General features: G+C 37.2%; 1 protein-coding gene and 1 long non-coding RNA gene across 4 annotated transcripts in view; one reads left to right on the top strand and one right to left on the bottom strand.

The window, feature by feature from the left end:
• SMIM14 (small integral membrane protein 14) overlaps positions 1-22970 on the top strand; it is a 79460-nt gene extending 56490 nt beyond the window's left edge. For all 3 annotated transcript variants that reach the window (XM_078446194.2, XM_060655218.3, XM_060655219.3), the window contains exons 3-5: positions 2744-2792; positions 17634-17776; positions 19867-22970. In XM_078446194.2, coding sequence (XP_078302320.1) covers positions 2744-2792; positions 17634-17776; positions 19867-19899 — 225 coding nt within the window. In that variant the 3' untranslated portion in view covers positions 19900-22970. The remainder of the gene's footprint in view (positions 1-2743; positions 2793-17633; positions 17777-19866) is intronic.
• LOC132692604 (uncharacterized) lies at positions 19291-20479 on the bottom strand. Its single transcript, XR_013555308.1, has 2 exons — positions 20380-20479; positions 19291-19661 (listed from the first exon to the last, which is right to left on the bottom strand). It is a non-coding gene; the product is annotated as an uncharacterized LOC132692604 (long non-coding RNA).
• Positions 22971-23207: the final 237 nt, after the last annotated feature.

Genomic DNA, 23207 nt, shown 5'->3' with positions numbered 1-23207 from the left:
TGATGGTGATGAATGTTGTTTTCATGCCTGCTACAACATCTATTCTGCAGCCCCATGGATCAAGGAATCATTTTAACGTTCTAGTCTTATTACTTAAAAAATACATTCCATCAGGCTAGAGCTGCCTCAGGTAGTGATTCTTCTGGTGGATCTGGGCAAAGTGAATTGAATGTGTTCTCTATATCTATGGGCTCTGCTTGTTTTTTGTTTTTAGATTCCACATATAAGTGAGATCATACGCTATTTTTCTTTTTCTTTTTTTTTTTTTTAAGTTTATTTATTTTGAGAGAGAGAGAGAGAGCGTGCATGCATGCATGCAGGTGGTGGGGGGTGAGGAGGGCAGAGAGAAAGAGGGAGAGAGAGAATCCCAAGCAGGCTCCACACTGTCAGCACAGAGCCCTGTCAGCCAGGGCTCGATCTCGTGAACCATAAGATCACTATCTGAGCCGAAATCAAGAGTCAGACACTTAACTGTTTAACTGAGCCACCCAGGTGCCCCTTTATCTTTTTCTTTGTGACTTCTTTCACTTAGCATAATTCCCTCTGGGTCCATCCCTGTTGTTGCAAATGGCAAGATTTCATTTTTTTAGTGGCTGAATAATATTTCATTGTATATATATTTGCAACATTGTCCTTATCCATTCACCCATTCCTGGGCATCTAGATTGCTTCCATGTCTTGGCTATTGTAAATAAGGCTGCAGTGAAATGGGGGGCGGTGCATATATTTTCAAATAAGTGTTTTCATTTTCTATGGATAAATACCCAGAAGTGTAATTGCTGAATCATATGGTGATTCTATTTTTAATTTTTTGAGGAACTTTCATACTGTTTTCCATAGTGGCTGCACCAATTTACATTCCTTCCAGTAATGCCCAAGAGTTCCCTTTTCTCAACATCCTCACCAACACTTGTTGTTTTTGTCTTTTTGATAATAGCTATAGAATGTATAATTTTTAAAGAGGTTTTTGATAGATTCCTTTCTTATTTAGGGTAAAGATCTGTCTTCCCATTTTAATTCAAGTAGGACTACTTTTAGAGGTATATACCAAAGCACGCCTGATCGTCTTAGAGAACAGTTTATAAAACGATTTGTTTAGTTGTTAATTCCAATAATTGTTTAGATGAGGTCCTAATTGGTATGGCACAGTAGTAATAATAGCTAACGTTCCTTGGTTTCTTACTACATTTCACTTGCATTATCTATTTTAATCCTCACTAGTACTCAAATATAGGTAATATTATCCCCATTTTACCAGGTGAGGAAACTAAAGTTTAGAAGTGTTAAAGACCTTGACCAAGGTCTTTGAAACTCTTAGAAGTTTGCAGATCCAGACTTTTTTTTTTTTTTTTAACGTTTATTTATTTTTGACACAGAGAGAGACAGAGCATGAACCGGGGAGGGTCAGAGAGAGGGAGACACAGAATTGAAACAGGCTCCAGGCTCTGAGCTGTTAGCACAGAGCCCGACGCGGGGCTCGAACTCACAGACCGCGAGATCATGACCTGAGCCGAAGTCGGCCGCTTAACCGACTGAGCCACCCAGTTGCCCTGCAGATCCAGACTTTAAATCCAGGTCTTTTCTGCAGAGCTCTCATACTTAACCAGCTAAGCACACCTGCTCTGTTGTTTTCCCAAGCAATTGCAAGTCATGAGTTACTGCTTTAATGGAGAGAGGGTGTCATTATAAAGTAACAAGGCTGAATTAAAAAGTTGCATGCTCCTCATTCTCTTTTACTATATGGCCATCTCTATTTTAAGATTTATCATGTCATTTCTAAACATCATAAAATTTCTCAGCATAGGGTGGACATTCATAAAAGGATGATGTATATTTATTGATAGTTTTTTTCTTTTAAATTTTCTTTTTAAAAATAATAATCACATGGTTCCAAAATTGTGTAAAAAGATAAATATTGAAAACTTTAGTTTTCATCTCTGTCAGAGTCTACTCCTCCATTCCACCCCCAACCCCTGTGGTATCCATTTTTATTAGTTCCTTATAGCCATGGTTTATGCAGATCTAAGCAAAAAAGGGAAAGTATTTGTTCTTCCCTTTCAAAGATGCATTTTCTACAAATAGAATCTTTTTTTTTTCTCTGCTTCGAATTTTCCATGAGAAAAAAATCTCATTAACAAAGTTTACTCTCTTTCTAGTAGTCTTCCTCTACAGTTTAGCGTTCTTCTTTGGGAAATTTAATAATGTGAAGCAGTTTAGGTAGGTCACAGGTGATTTTTTTAAAACTCCTTAATATAAATGGGTGAATTGTGCTAGATCACAGTGTATTTGAAAATGATTTTGACTGGGGCGCCTGGGTGGCGCAGTCGGTTAAGCGTCCGACTTCAGCCAGGTCACGATCTCGCGGTCCGTGAGTTCGAGCCCCGCGTCAGGCTCTGGGCTGATGGCTCGGAGCCTGGAGCCTGTTTCCGATTCTGTGTCTCCCTCTCTCTCTGCCCCTCCCCCGTTCATGCTCTGTCTCTCTCTGTCCCAAAAATAAAAAAAAAAAAAAACGTTGAAAAAAAAAAATTAAAAAAAAAGAAAATGATTTTGACTAGAAAAAATCCCCCAAAGCTGGACTGCTCCTCAGTGTAGTCTGTGTTTGTATCTGATTCTGAAGGTACAATATATCTACTGCGGTAGCATTTGTTTAAAAAAAAAAAAAAAAAAAAAATCTTTCTAATAAAGATTATCCACTTTTGGTTAAATCCAATGGCTAACTTTCCTTTCTTCTTATTCATTGTAGTTGAGGCAGTCCCAGTCCTACTGCACAGACACAGAATGTCTTCAAGAATGTAAGTAATGATGGCACAGGAGGAGCCTTGCATTGGGGCAGAATTAGAGGACAGATGACTGTGAATGTTGGAAATTTTATTTATGGTTTGTTCAAGGAAATGGTTCTCAGTAATGTATTTCCTACTTAAATATTTCATTTTTTAACTTAAATATTTTTTTCTTCCTCAAAAACAAATTTTCATTGAAGAAAATTTTAAAATCATAGATAAGGAAAAACTTGCAGAATACTAAAAGATAACCATTATTGACAACTTGCTGTAAAACCTTTCAGAGCTTTTTCTTGGCAAATATATGTGTAACGTGCACTTCTGGCTGGTCACACTGGAACAGCAAGGCTGCTAGTGCAAACCCCTCACCCTTTCTCTACCATGTCTTTTTTGCATCCATTGGCAGCTTTGGGAACTTTTGAATGGGGAGAGGAGCCCATTCTTTCCCAGGGTGTGGAGGCTTTGGGGCTTTGGCTCTGACATTAGCATTCTCTAGGGAGCAAAGGCAGTTGGGAAGTTTCTCCATATGGCTTTATGGGCAGTGGTGATGGTAAAGTGAGAATCAGAAGAGAAAGATGGATCCTGCATTGTGAATATAGCTGATAGACTTGGTGGCTATTAGGTGAAGCACCATTTTTACAAGACACAAATAACTTGAGGGGTTCTAATACCTAACATTCAAGCCAATTCTGTCTTAGCCATAATGATTTGACTGTAAGAATGGAAGTATGACATTAATAGGAAGGTGAAGCCTGACACAATTAATTTCAGATACATTTGTGAAAATGGGATCACTTTGTGTGTATTGTTTTTCACCACTGTATTATAAACATATTAGTGTATATTTATCTTAAAAATAGTTACTGACTAAATAATAATACATTTTGGGAATACATCAGTGTTTAAGTGATTTCCTTTTATTGGAATCTTAGCCTGCTGATGTATTTTTTGCTATTATAAATAATAGTTGAACAGATATCCTTTATATGCATATTTTTAATTAAATTATTTTTTACCTTAAAATTTTATTTTTCATTTTACAGAGAGAGCTTGCAAGTTTGGGAGGGGGTTGAAGGGGGGAGAGAGAGAGACAGAGACAGAGACAGAGAGACACGGAGGGAGGGAGGGAGGGAGGGAGAGAATGAATCTCAAGCAGGCTCCACACTGTCAGCACAGAGCCCAACAGAGGCTTGATCCCATGACCCTGGGATCCTGACCTGAGCTGAAATCAAGAGTCAGACCCTCGACTGGATCAGTCACCCATGTGCCTCTGTTTTTTACCTTTTCCTTCTACTTCACCCATTTCTCCCACTCCTCAGCCCCCACCTCTGACAACCACCAATTGGATCTTTGTGTCTATGAGCTTATTTTGTTTTGTTAGATTTTACATATGAGATAATACAGTATTCATCTTTCTCTATTTCCCTTATTTCACTTCCATCCATGTTGTCACAAATGGCAAGATTTCATTGTTTCTTATGGCTAAATAATATCCTATTGTGTGTATGTATATATATATATATATATATATATATATATATATATATATATATATATATCTATCTCCATTCTTTATCCATTCATTGTGGATGGACAATTAGATTGTTTCCATACCTTGGCTATTGTAAATAGTGCTGCATTGAACATGGGAGTGCATATATCTTTTTGAATTAATGTTTTTGTTTTCTTTGGAGAAAACCCAGAGGGGGAGTTGCTGGGTCATATAATGGTAGTTCTTGTTTAAATTTTTTGAAGAACCTACATACTGTCTTCCATAGTGGCTATACCAGTTTGCATTCCGATCAACAGTACACAGGGTTCTTTTTTCTCTACATCCTCACCAACACTAGTTATTTCTTACCTTTTTGGTAATAGGCTTTCTAACAGGTATGAGATGATATCTCATTGTGGTTTTGTTTGCAGTGTCCTGATGTTAGGTGACTTTAACCTGTTTGCCATCTGTGTCTTCTTTGGGAAAATGTCTATTCAGATCTTCTGATAACTTAAAAAAAAATTTTTTTAATGTTTATTTTTGAGAGAGAGGGAAACAGAGTGCAAGCAGAGAGAGGGAGGGAGACACAGAATCTGAAGCAGGCTCCAGGCTCTGAGCTGTCAGAGCCCCGACGTGGGGCTCAAATCACAAACCATGAGATTATGACCTGAGCTGAAGTCACCCCAAATACTTTAGCTTTGTAATAGAATTTGAAATCAGGGATTGTGATGCCTTCAACTTTTTTCTTTTCTCAAGATTGCTTTAGGGTCTTTTGTGGTTCTATACAAAGTTTAGGATTGTTTGTTATATTTCTGTGAAATATGCCTTTGGAATTTTGATAGGAATTGAATTGAATCTGTAATTGCTTTGAGTAGTATGGACATTTTAACAATATTAATTATTCCAGTGTGTGGGCATGGAGTATCTTTTTATTTGTGTCTTCAATTTCTTTCATTTCAACACACAGCTCTTTCACCTCCTTGGTTAAATTTATTCCTAGGTGTTTTTTGATGCAATTATAAATGGGACTGTGTTCTTAATTTCTTTTTGCTAGCTTGTTATTAGTGTATAGAAACACAACAGGTTTTTGTGTTGATTTTATATGTTGCAATATTAGTGAATTTGTTTATTCTAACATCTTTTTGATGGAGTCTTTAGGGTTTTCTATACATAATGCCATCAGCTAATAGTGACACTTTTACTTCATTTTAAATTTGGTTGCCTTTTATTTCTTTTTCTTGCCTAATTGCTCTGGCTAGGATTTCTAATACTGTGTTGGATAAAAGTGGCCAGAGTGAACATCCTTGTTGTGTTCCTGGTTTTAGAGGAAAAGTTTTTAGGTTTCACAGTTAAATATGGTGTTAGCTTTGGGCTTTATTATGTTGAGGTACATTTTCACCTTGTTGAGAGTTTTTGTAATAAATGGATGTTTAATTTTGTCTAATGCATTTCCTGCATCTACTGAGATGATCATATGACTTTTATCCTTAATTTTGTTAATGTAATATATATCACATTGACTGATTTGTGATCCTTAGAGTAAATCCCACTTGATCATGATGTATTATCTTTTTAAAGTATTGTTGAATTCTATTTGCTAATGTTTTGAGGATTTTTACATCTGTGTGAATAAGGGACATTAGCCTCTACCTTTTTTTCTTGTGGTATCCTTGTTGGTTTTGGTACTAGGGTAATGTTGGCTTCATAAAATGAGTTTAGTAGAATTACCTCCTCTTCTGTTTTTGGATGAGTTTGAAAAGGATTAGTGTTAATTCTTTTTTAAATGTTTGGTAGAATTCACCAGTGAAGCTGTTTGGTCCTGGACTTTTGTTTGTTGGGAGGGTTTTGATTACTGATTCAGTCTCCTTACTAGTAATCAGTCTGCTCAGATTTTCTGTTTTATCATGATGCAGTCTTGGTAGGCTGTATGTTTCTAGGAGGTTATTCATTTCTTCTAGGTTGTCCAGTTTTTTTCTGTATGATTATTCATACTAATGTTATGACCCTTTATATTTTTATAGTATCAGTTGTAACATCTCTTTCATATCTGATTTTAGTTGAGTCCTTTCTCTCTTTTTTTGGTTAGTCTGACTAAAGGTTTATCAATTTTGTTTATCTTTTCAGAGAATTAGCTCTTAGTTTTATCAGTCTTTTCTAGTATCTTTTTAATTTCTTTATCATTGATTTCTACTCTAATCTTTGTTATTCCCTTACATCTACTAACTCTGGGCTCTATTCTGTTTTTTTTCTACTTTTTGAGGTATAAAGTTAGATCGTTTGAGACTTTTCTTATTGCTTGAAGTAGGCATTTATCACTGTGAACTTCTCTCTTAGAACTGCTTTTGCTCGTGGCGTGCCTGGGTTGCTCAGTCAGTTAAGCATCCAACTTTGGCTCAGGTCATGATCTCATGGTCTGTGAGTTTGAGCCCCATGTTAGGCTCTGTACTAACAGCTCAGAGTCTGGAGCCTGTTTTGGATTCTATGTCCCTCTCTTTCTCTGCCCCTCCCCCACTCACACTGTCTCACTCTAAAAAATAAATAAAACATAAAAATAATAATAATAAATAAAAAGAACTGCTTTTGCTGCATCCCCCAAATTTTAGTGTTATAATTGCATTTTTGTTTGTTTCAGGATATTTTTGACTTTATAAAATTTTTCTGGGGTGCCTGGCTGGTTCAGTTGGTAGAGCATGCAACTCTTAATCACAGGGTTCTGAGTTCAAGCCCCATGCTCAGTGTGGAGCCTAGTTTTATATTGCTGTGGTTGGAAAAGATGTTTGATATGATTTCAGTCAACATATGATCTATTCTAGAGAAAATGTTTTCTGTGCACTTGAGAAGAATGTATATTCTGTTGCTTTTGGAGGGAATGTTCTATATATACAGTTAAGTCCATCTGATCTGACATGTCATTTAAGGCTGATGTTTCCCTATTGATTTTCTGTCTGGATGATCTATCCATTGGCGTAAGTGAGGTATTAAAGTTCCCTGCTATTATTGTATTGCTGTCTATTTCTCCATTGAGGTCTGTTAATATTTGCCTTATATATTTTGGTGCTCCTATAAATATTTACAACTATTGTATCCTTTTACTGGATTGACCCCTTCATCATTATGTAATGCCCTTATTTGTCTCTTATTATGTAGTCTTTGTTTTAAAATTGATTTTGTCTGGGGCACCTGGGTGGCTCAGTCAGTTCAGTGTCCAACTCTTGATTTCGGCTCAGGTCATGATCTCATAGTTCATGGGATCAAGCCCCTCATCAGTCTCTGTGCTGACAGTGTGGAACCTGCTTGGGATTCTCTCTCTCATCTATCTCTCTGTCCCTTCCCTGCTCACTCACTCTCTCTCTCTCTCAAGATAAATAAAAAACATTCAAAAATAAATAAATAAAATTTATTTTGTTGGATATATGTATTAGCTACCCCAGCTTTCTTTTGGTTTCTTTTTTTTTTTTTAATGTTTATTCATTTTTCAGAGAGAGACAGAGAGCATGAGCAGGTAAGGGGCAGAGAGAGAGAGAGAGAGAGAGAGAGGGAGACACAGAACTTGAAGCAGGCTCCAGGCTGTGAGGTGTCAGCACAGAGCCTGACATGGGGCTTAAACCCACGAACCGTGAGATCATGACCTGAGCCAAAGTTGGATGCTTAACTGACTGAGCCAGCCAGGCACCCCTCTTTTTTTTTTTTTTTTTTTTTTAACATTTATTTCTTTATTTTTGAGAGAGAGAGTGAGCACAAGTAGGGGAGGGGCAGAGAGAGCGGGGGCAGGGTGGCAGGGGGACACAGAACCTGAAGCAGGCTCCAGACCCCTCTAATGCGGGGCTTGAACCCATGCACCACAAGATCATGACCTGAGCCTAAGTCAGACACTTAACTGACTGAACCACCTAGGCAACCTCTTTTGGTTTCTATTGCATGGAATATCTTTTGCCATGCCTTTACTTTCGGTCTCTGTATGTCATTACATCTAAAGTGAGTCTCTTATAGGCAGCATATACATGGGTTTGTTTTTTGGTTTTGTTTTGTTCTTGGTGTTTTATTTTTATTTTGAGAGGGGGCGGGGAGAGGGGTAGAGACAGAGGGAGACAGAATCTGAAGCAGTCTCCAGCTCTGAGCTGTCAGCACAGAGCCAGACACAGGGCTCAGACTCACCAGCCACGGGATCATGACCTGAGCCAAAGTAGGACACTTAACTGAGCCATCCAGGCACCCTGGGTCTTGTTTTTTTAATCCATTCAGCCACTCTATGTCTTTTTTTTTTTTATATATAAGCTCTATGCCCAACGTGGTGTTTGAACTCACAACCCTGAGATCAAGAGTCATATGCTCTACCGACTGAGCCAGCCAGGTGCCCCACCACTCTGTCTTTTGATTAGAATTTAGTTCATTTACAGTTAAAGTACTGGACTCCTGGCTGGTTCAGTCATTAATCATCTGACTTTAGCTCAGGTCATGATCTCACAGTTCGTGAGTTTGAGTGCCTCTTCGGGTGAGCTCAAGCCCCGCTTTCGGTACGCCCCTCTTCTCTCTCTCCATCTCTCTCTGCCCTCTCACGTGTGCCCTCCCTCTTAAAAAAGAAAAAAAAAATACAGTTTAAGTAATTAATGATAGGCATATACTTGTTGCCATAGCGTTCATTGTTTTCTGGTTGTTTTTGTAGTTCCTTTCTGTTCTTTTCTTGCTATCTTCCTTTCTGGTTTCATGACTTTCTTTAGTGTTATGCTTATATTTCTTTATCTTTTGTGTGTTTACTGTAAGTTTTTGTTTGGGGGTTTACATATAACAACTAATAGCCATCTGTTTTAAGTCAATAACTTAAGTTTGATTCCATTCTCTTTTTTTTAACTTCTTTTTTTTAAGTTTATTTAGTTATTTTGGGAGAGAGAGGGAGTGTGCAAGCAGAAGAAGGGCAGAGAGAGAGGGAGAGAGAATCCCAAGTCTGCAAGGAGCCGGACTCAATCCCACAAACTGTGAGATCATGTCCTGAGCCAAAATCAAGAGTCGGATACTTAACTGAGCCACCCAGGTGCCCCAAGTTTGATCCCATTCTAAATCTCAACATTCTAACTTCCCTTGCTACATTTTATGTGCATTTTAAGATTTTTGACATGTTACCAAATTGCATTTATTAATAGGCTCTGTGCTTATACATACCATCCCAAAGCTGAGCTCCACTTTATTTTGTAATGAAGCTAAAATATAGTAAGGTACTATTTTAAAGGCACTTGTTATTACATTATTAATTATTGTTACTATTATGTGAACTGGGTGTCCCATTAAATTCTGTAAATATAACAGCTTAGAGAAATAGGAGCTATTACAGTGCTTAGCCCAAAGTAGAAATTTTGTCAGAACATTTTCCATTGGTGCATCAGGGTAGTAATTATATGCTTCTGGACAAGAAGGTAACGGTAATGTGTAGACGTTGTGTTAGGTTGTTGGGGTGATGTGTGGTGTTTCCCCCACTCCAGATTTCTTTATGTTGCTTTTTCAGTGCATTCATTAATCTGCAGTGTGCTTTCTGATAAGCAGCTCAAAATTTTCCTCCAGCAGGTAAAGCTAAAACCTGTTCTTCTAGTTGAAAATAATCTTATTGAACTTCTTATGGAAAAACAAATATTTATTACATTTGTGGTATCTGTGATCCTAGAGCCCAACCCCACCTGTAAACCAAATATACTCTTACTTCTTTGAATGAAATTTCATTTCTTTAATCTAAACATAAAGACAAAACTCTAGAGCTTAAATATTAATTTAGTTATATTGGCCAGTTTTTCTTCCCTGGTTCTTTTAGTGTTTGGTGGAAATCCTTTCTGAAAGTCATGTTTTTAAATGGTTTGTGCAGTTGTTTCCTGTAGGTGTTAGAATTACTTTTCTTTGTATTCTAAATTTTCTGCAGTGAATTAATGCTGTTTTCATAAAATATATTTTAATCTAGAGTTCCTACTGTCCCCTACTCAGGTTCAGTAATTTGCTAGAATGGCTCACAGAACTCAGGAAAACAGTTTATTTACATTACCAGTGTATTATAAAGGGTACAACTCAAGAACAGCCAAATAGAAAGGGTGCACAGGGCAAGATATGTGGTGGAAGGGTGCAGAGTTTCCCTGTTTTCTCTGAGTGTGCCACTTTCCCAGCACCTCGATGTATTCACCAATCAGGAAGCTCTCTGAACCCCATTGTTTAGAGTTTTTATGGAGATTCTATTCTGTAGGCAGGAATGATTAAATCATTGGCCATTGGTGAGTAAGTTGATCTCCAGCCACTTTCCTGCCTGGAGGTTAGGTAGTGGAGCTGAAAGTTCCAGCTCTCTAATTATATGGTCAAACTCTGGCAACCAGACCCCATCCTGAAGCCTATAGAGGCCCCCAAAGTCACTTCATTAGCATAAACTCAGGTTTGGTTGAAACGTTTATTATTAATTATAAAATGACATTTCTTTCCTATCTCTCAGGAAATCCAAGAGTTTTAGGATTTCTGTGCTAGGAACTGGAATGAAGACCAAATATATATTTCTTTTTTTCTTTTCCTTTTTTTTCCTTTTTTGTTTTGTTTTGCTTTTTTCTTTTTTGAGAGAGAGAGAGAGCGTGCACACATGTATGTGTGCACACATGCAGGTGAGGGGGAATGGCAGAGGGAGAGGGGGAGAGAGGATTTAAGCAGGCTCCACACCCAGCATGGAGCCCGACGCAGGGCTCAGTATCACAACCGTTAGATCACAGCCTGAGCAGAAATCAAGAGTCAGGACGCTTAGCCGACGATGCCACCCAGATGCCTCTATATTTCTTATTATATCACAATACTCATTGTGCTTGCCATGGTTTGTTGCATGAATTTGAGGTGATTTAATTGAATCTGAGCTCATTACTTTGTGTGGGAGCAGAATTTAGCTGCAGTGTATTAGCAGATTCAGTTGGTACATGATTCTTTTTTTTTTTTTTTCAAAATGACAAAAGGATCAATTTATTAAGAGGACAATTACAACAGTAAGTATGGATCACCGAATAGTGCATGATTCTTTATATTGAGCTAAACTCCCACTTCATTGTGGTGTCCACCCATAGTTTTGCTCTCTAGAGCAGTAGGGAGCAAGTCTGCTCACTCTTCTGAAAGACTGCCTTTCAGATAAAATGTTGTGTGGAAACCAGCTCTATCACTAACTTAATTCTGGAGTAAATCAACTTGAAAACAGGTAGCTATACTGTGAGGATAATGTAATTACTCCATACAGCCCCAAAATTGCAGAGTTAAAGCCTCCTGGTGCTAATGCACCACTTTCACTGTTCTATTTCTGCTTTTCCACTGGAAGCCTATGTAAGTTTGTAGAAATAATCCCTTGGGATCTACCAGCTCTTAGAGCATCCCTCTCTACTCCTTCATCTTCCTGGTGTCCAGGTAAGTTAATAGCTTCACTGTGAATATTCCATTTGACAAGCTATTTGTAATACATTTGCTTATAACTAAAGACTTAAACGTTAAGCAAAGCAGAATGCTGTATTTTGATGCACAGAGTCCTTTTACATTTTTTGATTTGACATCTTGCCAGACGATACAGCAAAAAGTATTTACTCTCTTAAGGCAAATCATTTCCAGGCAGTGAGGGAACAGATTTTATATCTCCCATGTGATTGTACCCCTTAATATGTGTATGTGTCAAAAAGTTATCACAGTAAAAACCCCGGGGACCAGTGCCTGTTCACCTCTCTATACTGACTTTAAAATCTCTGTTCCTTGGGGTGCCTGGCTGGCTCAGTTGGAAGAGCATACAACTCTTGATCCTGAGGTAGTGAGTTCAAGCCCCATGTTGGGTATAGAGGTTACTTAAATAAAAATAAAACTTAAAATTAGGCGCACCTGGCTGGCTCAGTCAGTAGAGCTTGCAACTGTTAATCTCAAGGCTGTGAGTTCAAGCCTCACATTGGGCATGGAGCGAACTTAAAAAAATAAAATAAAAATAAATTTAAAAAAATAGCTGCCCGTTATATTTGTTTGTATCAGATACATGTAGTATGAGGGAGTTTGAGTAGCATACCTGTTTGGAGACTTTATGAAAAAGCGAATCTTGTCATAAGGGACTACAAATAATCACAGAATGCCATCGGTGATTCTATTCATGTCTGTTTCTGAATATTTCAAGAAGTCCAACTCAGTTCAGATACTACCCAGGCTCTCCAATCCTGAACTTTTTTTGTTTAATTCAATGTATTTTTTTATATATAGTTCACAAATCAAGGACTTAATTAATGAACACTGAAAAGTTATCTTCCTCCTTACATTTTCTCATCTACTCAGGTGCTGTCTCAGGTATTATTAGCTTTTTATGTACCTTTCCAGAATTTATTCATGTACAAGCAAACTGTATATTATTTACTTCCTTTCTTGGTACACAGTTTTTCACCTTTTTTTTTCAGTCAAAAAAAAAAATAGCATATCTCATGGAAACTTCCCTAAACATTTTTTTACAGCTTCATGGTATTACATTGTGCAGATGTTCCCCTAATTTACTAATCAGACACTCTTGGCAGGCATTTAGGTTTGTTTCTATTTTTTTCTACGTTTTTTAAAAAAAATAATCTTGCACAGTATACCTATGTGAAAATACATTCTAGAACCATCTTAATTTTATGGGGCTAATATAAATAGAAAAACACTGACTATGGTCAAGAGGTTCAACTTTTTTTTTTTAAGTCTATTTATTTATTTTGAGAGAGAGAGGCAGAGAGAGAGAGAGAGAGAGAGAGAGAGAGAGAGAGAGGGAATGAATCCCAAGCAGGCTCTGGCTCAATCTCAAGAACCATGAAATCATAACATGAGCCGAAATCAGGAGTTGGATGCTTAACCAACTGAGCTACCCAGGCACCCCAAGAGGTTCAACTTTAATTGATTTAGCTATTATTCTTTATTCTGAGAGGGGCCTTGAGTTATTGGAGAATAAGAGAAATGAACTTATCAAACTTTGAAGGTTAGGAAAATGATATCCGTTTAACCTTTTTTTTTTTTTTTTTTTAGCCTTTTAAGTAGAGAAATTTTACTGCACATTACTACCCTTCAGAGACTTTAGAGGCATCTTTAACTTCTTTTCTTCCCCCTTCTACTGTCAGTCCAGTCAGTCACCACGTGTTTTGCTTCTCCCATCCTACTACTATTTGTATTTGACCCTTTTCCATTCCCACTTCAGCATCTTATCCAGCCTAGTTATTCACACCAGGATATATCTGCACTCAGACTTTTCTGTGTGCATAATACTGGTTATGAATACCTCCTGGGATATTCAATACTGGTATTAAATACCTTCTGTGTACCAGTCACTGTACTAACTGCTCCTTATGTACTGATCATTTCAATCCTCACAACTACTCTCTGGGATGATAGTAATATTTCCATTTCACAGGTGAAGAAATTGAGGCACAGAGATTATATAGCTAAGAAGTAATGGAGTCAAACAGCTATAAAATGGTCTCAGTTCTTGAAAAGTTAATGTCCTAATTAGAACAAATAGGAAGCCATTCCTTCAAACTAGGAATGCTACACTAGTCCAGAGAAGAAAGGAAGGAGAGGACTGAGAAAATGGAGATTTTTAAAAAAATGTTTATTCATTTTTGGGACGCCTTGGTGGCTTAGTTGGTTAAATGTTCGACTTCGGCTCAGGTCATGATCTCACAGTTCATGGGGTCAAGCACCACATCAGGCTCTGTGCTGACAGCTCAGAGCTTGGAGCCTGCTTGGATTCTGTGTCTCCCTCTCTCTCTACCGCTCCCCTGCTCGTGCTCTCTCTCTCTCAAAAGTGAGAACAAAATGTTTATTCACTTTTGAGAGAGTGCAAGCAGAGGTGGGGCAAAGAGAGAGGGGGACAGAGGATCCAAAGCAGGCTTTGCACTGACAGTAGCGAGCCAGATGTGGGTCTTGAACCCATAAACCGTGAGATCATGACCTGAGCTGAAGTTGGACGCTCAGCTGAGTGAGCCACCCAGGTGCCCCAAAAATGGAGATTTTTATAGAAGAGAGTGATGTAGGTGAATAAATGGTGGTTATTTGGGGTTTTTTTTGTTTTGTTTTTTTAACGTTTATGTATTTTTGAGACAGAGAGAGATAGAGCATGAATGGGGGGGGGGGGTCAGAGAGAGAGGGAGACACAGAATCCGAAACAGGCTCCAGGCTCCGAGCGGGTCAGCACAGAGCCCGACGCGGGGCTCGAACTCACGGACAGCGAGATCATGACCTGAGCCGAAGTCGGCCGTCCAACCGACTGAGCCACCCAGGCGCCCCAATGGTGGTTATTTGTAAGCACATACTAGACAGGGAAAAAATCATGAGTACCCCAGGACTGAGTTTGTAAAATTGGCAAATTCTTTCAGCCAAACTAGCATTGAACTGTTGCATCATATTCATTTGGGAAGTTTTTAAAATATTGTTGGTTCCTGACCCCATCCCTGAGCTGCTCCTGAATTAGATGGTGTGAGGTAGAGCCGTAGAATCTGTGGTATTGCTGTCATCACAGGCTATTCTTAAGCATAGACAGACCAGACTACCACTGGCTAAAGAAGGAAGAAGATACTATGGTTGACTAGAGCAAGAGGATGCTTTATGTGAGAAATATTTAGAGTTAATATGATGAGTAGGGCCAAATCCTATGAGGAAAGGCCAGGCTGAAGAGTTCAGAGTTGAAGCAGTAGTCAGTAAGTCACTGGGTTGGTCAGCAGATCTGTTACGAGCAGTGTTCTAAGCAGACTTTTCTGGCAGCAATATGCAGAAAAGAAAGACAGGAATAAGAACCAAGCTAGGAGACAGTTACAGGAAACTGAGAACCATAACATGACTGTGAGAGTAGGCATTTTCATGTCTACAAAGACATGAATTAGTAAATTAGTGATCCAAGGTTCAACCCCGTGAAGAATATTTTATGTGCAAAGAGTATCAAAAAATAAGAGACCTGGGGTGCCTGGCTGGCTTAGTTGTTGGAGCATTCAATTCTTGATCTCAGGGTTGTGAGTTCGAGCCTCACGCTGGATGTAGAGATTACTTATAAAATGAAAGGAAGAGGGGCGCCTGGGTGGCTCAGTTGGTTTAGCGGCCGACTTCGGCTAGGGTCATGATCTCACGGTCCGTGAGTTCGAGCCCCGCGTCGGGCTCTGTGCTGACAGCTCAGAGCCTGGAGCCTGTTTCAGACTCTATGTCTCCCTCTCTCTGACCCTCCCCTGTTTATGCTCTGTCTCTCTCTGTCTCAAAAATAAACGTTAAAAAAATTTTTTTTAAATAAAATAAAATGAAAGGGAGAGACCCACTTTCAAATTGAGTAATACATAAGAATTGACATTGGGGTTTCACTCCTGGTCTATACCATTAATCTGGCATTTTATTTCTGAGACAGGGGCACCATAAGAAGTGATAATGTGTAGAAGTCACAGTACCTTTCTTTAACTTTAAATAACCCAATTTTACCTAACCTCTACTTACAAGCTTATTCATCAAAAATCCTTTTTAAATCTGTTTTCTAATTTTACTACTCACAGGACTAATAATTTTCAGGTTCTGTCTCACTCTGTGGTATTGTCAGAGATTCTGACATGGCAAAGAGGTTGGTTAAGAGTACAGCCTCTGGAATGACACCAGCTGTATTAAAATCCCAGCTTTGCCACATACGAACTGTATGACATTAGGATTTAACCCCCCTTTTCCCCAGTTTCTTCATCAATAAAATGAAAATATGGTAGTACTTACCATAAAATAAGATTGTTAAAAGGATTAACAGAGATGCCTGGTTCAAAGTAACGATTCAAATTTTAGCTATTATTTAGCAATAAAAATAATAGTGTTTGCTTTTTTTTAACGTTTATTTTAAGAGAGAGAGGCAGAGAGAAAGGGAGAATCCCAAGCAGACTCCATACTGTCAGCACAGATCCTGATGCAGGGCTTGAACTCATGAACTGTGAGATCATGACCTGAACTGAAACCAAGAATCAGACACTTAACTGACTGAGTACCCAAGCGTCCCAATAGTATTTGCTTTAAAAACAACAACAACAACAACAACAACAACAACAAAACCCTCTCATGTGGTGCCTGGGTGGCTTCAGTCCCTTAACACACTCTGAGTTTTGATTTCGGCTTGTTATGATATCATGGTTCATGAGATAGAGCCCCATGTAGGGCTCTGTGCTGACAGTGCGGAGCCTGCTTGGTATTCTTTCTCCCTCTCTCTCTGTCCTTTCCTTGCTTACACTCTCATTCTCTATCTCTTAAAATAGGGGCTCCTGGGTGGCTCAGTTGATTAAGTGTCTAATTCAATTTCAGGTCAGGCCATGATCTCATGGTTCGTGAATTCAAGCCCTACATCAGGCTCTGTGCTGACAGTGTGGATCCTCTCCCCCTCTCTCTGCCCCTTCTTCGCTCTCTCTCTCTCTCTCTTTCTCTCTCTCTCTCAAATAAATAAATAAATAAATAACTTAAAAAAAAGAAATCTATCTTCTGTAATTTTCATTTATGACAACTGAGTTCTCTAATATACGCCAATTATAAGTCTGTTTTATTTAGCAGAAATTTGTTAGGCTCATACCATGGGCCAGCACTGTGTTAGGTACTTGTAATAATGAATTAAATAAGATATGGCTGCCTGAGGAGCTGGGAGAAACTATTACTGACACACACAGCCCTGACTTCTTTTTCCTGATAAATGGATAGATTTTAGAATATCTGTATCTGAATCCAACTTCTTTTTGTTAAAAAAGAAGGCCAAATTACTGTCTCTTTGCGAATATCATTCAAGGGATCTTTAATTTATATATTATACAATTCACATGGTTCCTTTTCCTTAAGCTCTGTTATTTTTTCATGCTGCTTTTGTAATTAAAATTCAGAATTTTCCTGTCCTGAGGTAGAGTGTCTTTACTGTACATCAGGTGGTTTTAACCTGGGTTTTGTAGATCTCAGTATATCTGGGGATGGGTGGCTTTGTGGGTTCATGAACCTTCCCAAATGATATGCAAAATTGAGTGTGTATACATGGATTCTTACAGTGGAAAGAGTCCTTAATTTTTCTAAAATTCTCAAAGGATTCTGTCACACCAAAATATTAAGAACCACTATATATTAAAATCCTCATTTAATAGGTTTCGTCTTATGACTATTTTGTACCATTTACCATTTAGATTTTCTCACAAGAAGAAAGGAAAATTCAAGATGTAATATTTCATAATTGTATTTCTTAAAATGTGTATACAATTTTTCATTGTATATTTTCAAATGTGTAATACAATTTTTGAAAATGCCACTTGAACATTAGAATTTATTCTTAAATTATCTAACAATATTATAACCATGCTACATTTTTTGTTGCAAATATATTTTTTGTTTGTCTTTAGTGCCAGGACCTTCTGGTGATAATGGCATCAGTATTACCATGATCTTGATGGCCTGGATGGTTATTGCAGTGATTTTGTTTCTACTGAGACCTCCTAATCTAAGAGGATCCAATCTTACTGGAAAGCCAACCAGTCCTCATAATGTAAGTGTTGTGGATTAAAAATTCATTTGGGTAGGGGTGGGTGTGGCCTGGGAATGGGAGGAGTTTTGACTGAAATATCTGAATTAGCAAAAGGAAGATTTAACTCATGGAATAAGTTCTTCCTATGTAGTTCTTGTAAATCTTGCAACCCCAAAAGGCTTAATCTTCATGGAGTTACATATAGAGAGAAACACAGACCAGTAGCCCAAAAAGAATTGTAGAATGAATTCCAATCTTTACTCACATCCCAGTCTTTCTCAACATAGAAAATGATCCAGTTCATAATAATCCACAGCAGTACTTCTCAAATCTTTCACTCCCCAGTTCCTCACAGTTGATCCCTTGCTTCTCATGGTTCCCGCTCTTTAAATTCTCTTACTAGCTATAGTTCATATTTTTCCCTCTACTTCACTTTTTCCCCTTCTGTCCTAGCTATTAAATTTAGTAGAGACCCTGAGCCTATCTGGCTAAATCCTGTTTTCCCATCCAGTTTCTCTTAAAAACTCATCCAGTTCTGCATCATAATAGATCAAACGCTGGCAAAGGAGAGATAGGATCATTCATGTTGATAAATCTTGATAGTCATGATTACTACCATTTATAGAACCTAGGTAAAAAATAGGATAAATAAAGTGACCCAACAGGGAGTGTTTTGTGCTATCTTGAATATAAGAAACTCCATTGAAGGATTCCTTTTAATTGTTTTGAGAACCAGCATTTATATTTTTTCTTTTCTATTTGACTTGTATGTTATCTCTTGAAAAATATTTCCATGATGAATTCATTGTTGAACACCAAATTATCCCACTAATTCCCTTCTCCAACCTTCACCATATGGAATTGCTAAAATTATTTCTTCTTTTCCACAATCTGTGTTGTTATTATTAGAAGTTTAGTTAAACTAATTTCTTACATAGGAGAAAGCAAATGATAATTGATCAGTGCTTTTTTTTTTTTTTTAATAGAACATTTAGTTATGTAGCCATGCTGATTTTAAGAAAGAAAGCATCATTAGCACGATATAAAGGGCCTTAAATTTATTTTTTGTTTTTCATGGAGAGGAAGATATCCATAAAACAGCTTGTATGTTGTCTTGATAAGGTGCTTTCTCTTCAGCCTTTTTTCTTACTTTCTATGCATAGTTTTACTACTTTCATAGCAAAGACCAACTTCCTCAACTTTTGGAGCTAAAGAAGTTCAACTTAATAAGCTGGTTTAGAAGCCATCAAAACTGACAGAAATTTAAGATAATAGTCCCTAAATCTTATTTCATTGTAGGCCAGCAGTTCTAGAAGAGTAGGCCCACTGCCCTAAGAATAAGCAAGAAAACATATTGACTAATTTTAGGCTATAGTTCATGTTTTGACCTATTTGAAAAATTGACCACCCTCAACTGGAGCCTCCTATAGCAGGTCACAGTAAATAAATGGAATCTTCTTGAAGGTTTCTAAAGCTTTGATCTTTCCTTTACAGTTCAAATACTTTCTCCTGCAAGTAACAAAAATCAGCTTGGCCTGGTTTAAACAAGTGGCTTTATTGGTTTACACATTAGAAAATCCAGAAAGGTTGTAGGATCAGTGTTTTAGATTGTTTAACAGTATCATTGAAGCCCTACTTTCTTTCCTCAGACCATCAGCTTCATTCCGAAGTGAGCTCCCTTTGTGGTCATAGGATGCCTGCCAACAGCATCTGGAGTCACATGCTTCCTCACTGACATTCTGTAGTGAGAAAAATCTCTAGCTTCTCTTTGGTTGTACTGAGCTCAGTCATCTTAGCAAGAGGGATGATGCTACCTTTATTGGTTTAAATATCACTTCTGGAGCTGTCAGGGAGAGCAGTTTCCTCCATATCATACTACTGTTACACAATTTTCCTTTCTTCTGTGCTACAGAGAGGAATGAAACAAACATTGGTGAATTACAGTGTTAATCTAGTGTTCCCTTGTGCAGAAACATATAAAAAGTTAAATAAGTATATGATTAGGGATTGGAGGGTGGTGGGCATGCTGCTCAACACTTACTATATGTGTTAGATTAGTTGCACCAGGATTTAAGAAGTAAGTTCCATAATTTCTGTCTTTCTAATGCCAGGGACAAGATCCACCAGCCCCTCCTGTGGACTAACTTTGTGATATGGGAAGTGAAAATAGTTAACACCTTGCACGACCAAATGAACGAAGATGACCAGAGTACTCTTAACCCCGTTAGAACTGTTTTTCCTTTTGCATCTGCAATATGGGATGGTATTGTTTTCATGAGCCTCTAGAAATTTCACTTGCAAGCTTATTTTTGCTTCCTGTGTTATCACCATTCCTTTTTACAGCATATTTGAGTAAATGATTATATTAAAAAAAGTTACATGGGCTTTTTTGGTTATCCTACACTTAAACATTCCACTCATTCTGTTTGTAACTGTGATCATAATTTTTGTGATGATTTCTGGCCTGATTGAAGGAAATTTGAGATCTCTGCATTTAAATATTTTAAACAGTTTTGATAGGTTTTAAAATTGCTTTTTTTTTTTCATTAGGTATTTATAAAGTTACTTGGGGTTGTCTGAGATTGTATGAAAAAAAATTAGAACCACACTGTATTTACATTTACCTTGATTTGCGGGTGGCAGTTATCTCTAGTTCTTGGGACTGTAGCAGCCTTTGGAATATTTTACAATTCTGTGTCATCCACTACAACTGGCTTATATGGCTAGAAAAGGTAGGGAGAAGAAATGAAATAGTTGTTTACTAAGTTTTTTATTCCCGTAAAAATGTCTAATATTAGGAGAACTTTAAACATGATTTAAATATGGTGGATGATTTACAGTCCATTATAGCCTTACAAGGTTTGTGAAAGGAGGAAAAAAGTTAATTCTTTCTGCCTTTGCCAAGTATATTCTATACAGTAATAATTTAAGCTATAATTTATTTGTTAAATGGGTGCCTCTCAGGAACCTTGTTTTCTGTTCTAACACTTCCCTGTTAAATGGAACTATCTTAAAGCTGTATTGGGGACCTATTTGGTTACTGATATTTGAATGCTCTTTACTTATTTAGTCTATTTTTTCTGTGAGGAAAAAATTGAATCTTTTATTATCCTTCTTACTTTAAAATATATTTGATGAATTCTTAGTTTACTCCAAGGGAGAAGGAGGAAAATGAAAAAGCAATCAAGGATCTTTTTCTCACCCCTTATCTCATTCTTGTTTAGTAATAAGATGGATTGGGTGAGGAGGAGCATTAATATAAGTAAAATTTTGAAATGTATGAAAAGTAAAAGGTTGCATTGTTTTGCTCAGTTTGAAAGAAAATACAAATGGCATAAAAACGAAGTCTGCATGACCTGTGTGGTTATGGAATTTTTTCTTAGCAAGTGATTACAGATGGTTTATGGGGGCTAGAAGATATTTTGCTATCAATGTAAGGATTTTTCCCCCAGATGAGTCTAGCTTTTCACTGTATTGATCTGAGAAATTACTTGTATGAATTAATAAACTTCTCTATATCATTGTACTGTTTAATAGGGTCTCTGATACAATTGTGTGATGCTCATAGGGTATTTTCCCCCCTTTATTATGATTACATTTTAGGCCATAAACATTTTAAGGGCTTCATTCATTATATAATCCAATGTTGACTGCTTGCATTCCTTTTGTGCATCTTGGCTTTGTGCTTAATTTCTTGACATAATATAACCTACTCAATTACTTTATGCTAATTGAAGGGTATCATAACACAGGTAAGTCAAATCTTGGATAATTGAGCACCAGAGGTTTAAAGTTCTTCCTCTTGCTGGGCCTGGAAACCTGGTTCCCAGCTTTATAGCTGTTAGAGTATTTAATGCAGAAAGGGCAGGAATGGCATAGGATGGAGCTAAATCTCTGTAAGCATTCCTTTTTCTGCCCTTGCCCCCTAGACTTTGAAGGCTTACACATATATCCTAACAGTCTTTTCTCTAAGCTGCTAGAAAGCCAATCTTTGGCAGAGATACTGATGTATTTACTGAATCTGTGGCTCACAAATAATTGAGAATTGGCTTTGGTTGAAGCCAACTGGCCTAGACCTGGGAACAGAATGTCTAGTGTTAGCTAGAGACCTGCAAATCTAGATTCTTATTCCTGGTTCTTCATTTCTGTTATGTACACTTAATTGATAGTACATCTAGAATATTAACCTTTTCTATATGGACCATCTATTTAATTAGCAACAAAGCTCCTAGAGAAGTAGTTTTGGTTTTTTTGCTTATAAAATTTCTCCATATTCCTGAGAAAGACCATGTACTACTGCATATAAAGTATTCCTGTTAACCTAACTAGTAATTTATATTATTCTATTTAATTCTTAAACTTCTACATGTGGCCTTCTTATTGAGCACACTCTTAGTCATTACTTGGCTTGTAAACATTCACCTGAACTGTGGCTACAATCATTTTTAAATAATCTGGAAAAAAGAAAGCTAAAGCTTCACATTTTAATTTTTGGCTCTTAAATATTCCACAACTAACATTAAGTTAATTTTATTTAAGAGTGATTTGATGTACCTTATGCAAAGTAATGTTTTCTTTCCATATGGAAAAAGTTAACATTGGAACTGTGTATAGTAAAAGATTTTATCATGTATCTATCCAAGCACTATCCCATAGCCAGCAAGTCATATTTTAAACTTGCAGAGATTTTCCAAAGTAACTGTTAGGTTCAGCTATTCCATGGTTACTTTTAGTGTCATTGTGTGGTATGTGATGTGGTAGTATTTATAGAATTACTGAATTTTTATATTTTCAAAGAAACCTTGGAAATTTATCACTCTGAATTAAAGTCTGTCACTCTAAATAAACATGTGCTAAAATTGGACCAGCGCATCAGCTTACGACACAAAATAGCAACTTGAAGGAGAAATGAAGCGTTTACACATAATGGATTAAATTTTTGTTGTTGCAATAGTAGGTTTAGTCTTAACATAATATTTCTAAATGAAAAATCATATGTATTTGTTACCATGTCTGATGATTGCTTTGTTAAAAGCAAAAGTGGTCATGTGATGTACTAAATATTAATTGCTGTTTTTAAATGTTTAAATCATGCCAAACAAATCATGTCTGTGCCATCCAGGGTTTATTGTAATCTTTTACTGAGTACTTGGACTGGGATAAAGGGCTTGTACTATGCACTTTTTATTAATGAATAAATAGAAAACGTTAGTAACGCATTGTTTTCTGTTTGGCTTTTGTGGGAATTGAAGCAAACATCTTTTGCTTAGTAAAATGTTAACATTCTTTATTAAACAATTTCTTTGTAAGACTATTTACTCCTAACTAAAGACATTCCATAGAGAAATGGAATTTTCAAGGAAAACATTTCTATAATAGCAGTAGGGCCAGTATTCAGAAGTAGGGATTCTGAGAAATCTTTAGGAAATTAGATTACAATTACATTTCTTTA

This window comes from Panthera onca, chromosome B1, assembly GCF_046562875.1.
Source record: "Panthera onca isolate mPanOnc1 chromosome B1, mPanOnc1 haplotype 2, whole genome shotgun sequence".
NCBI classification, from domain to species: Eukaryota; Metazoa; Chordata; class Mammalia; order Carnivora; family Felidae; genus Panthera; species Panthera onca.
The sequence above is the reverse complement of the archived record's forward strand: the minus strand, read 5'-3'. Positions and strand labels throughout refer to the sequence as shown.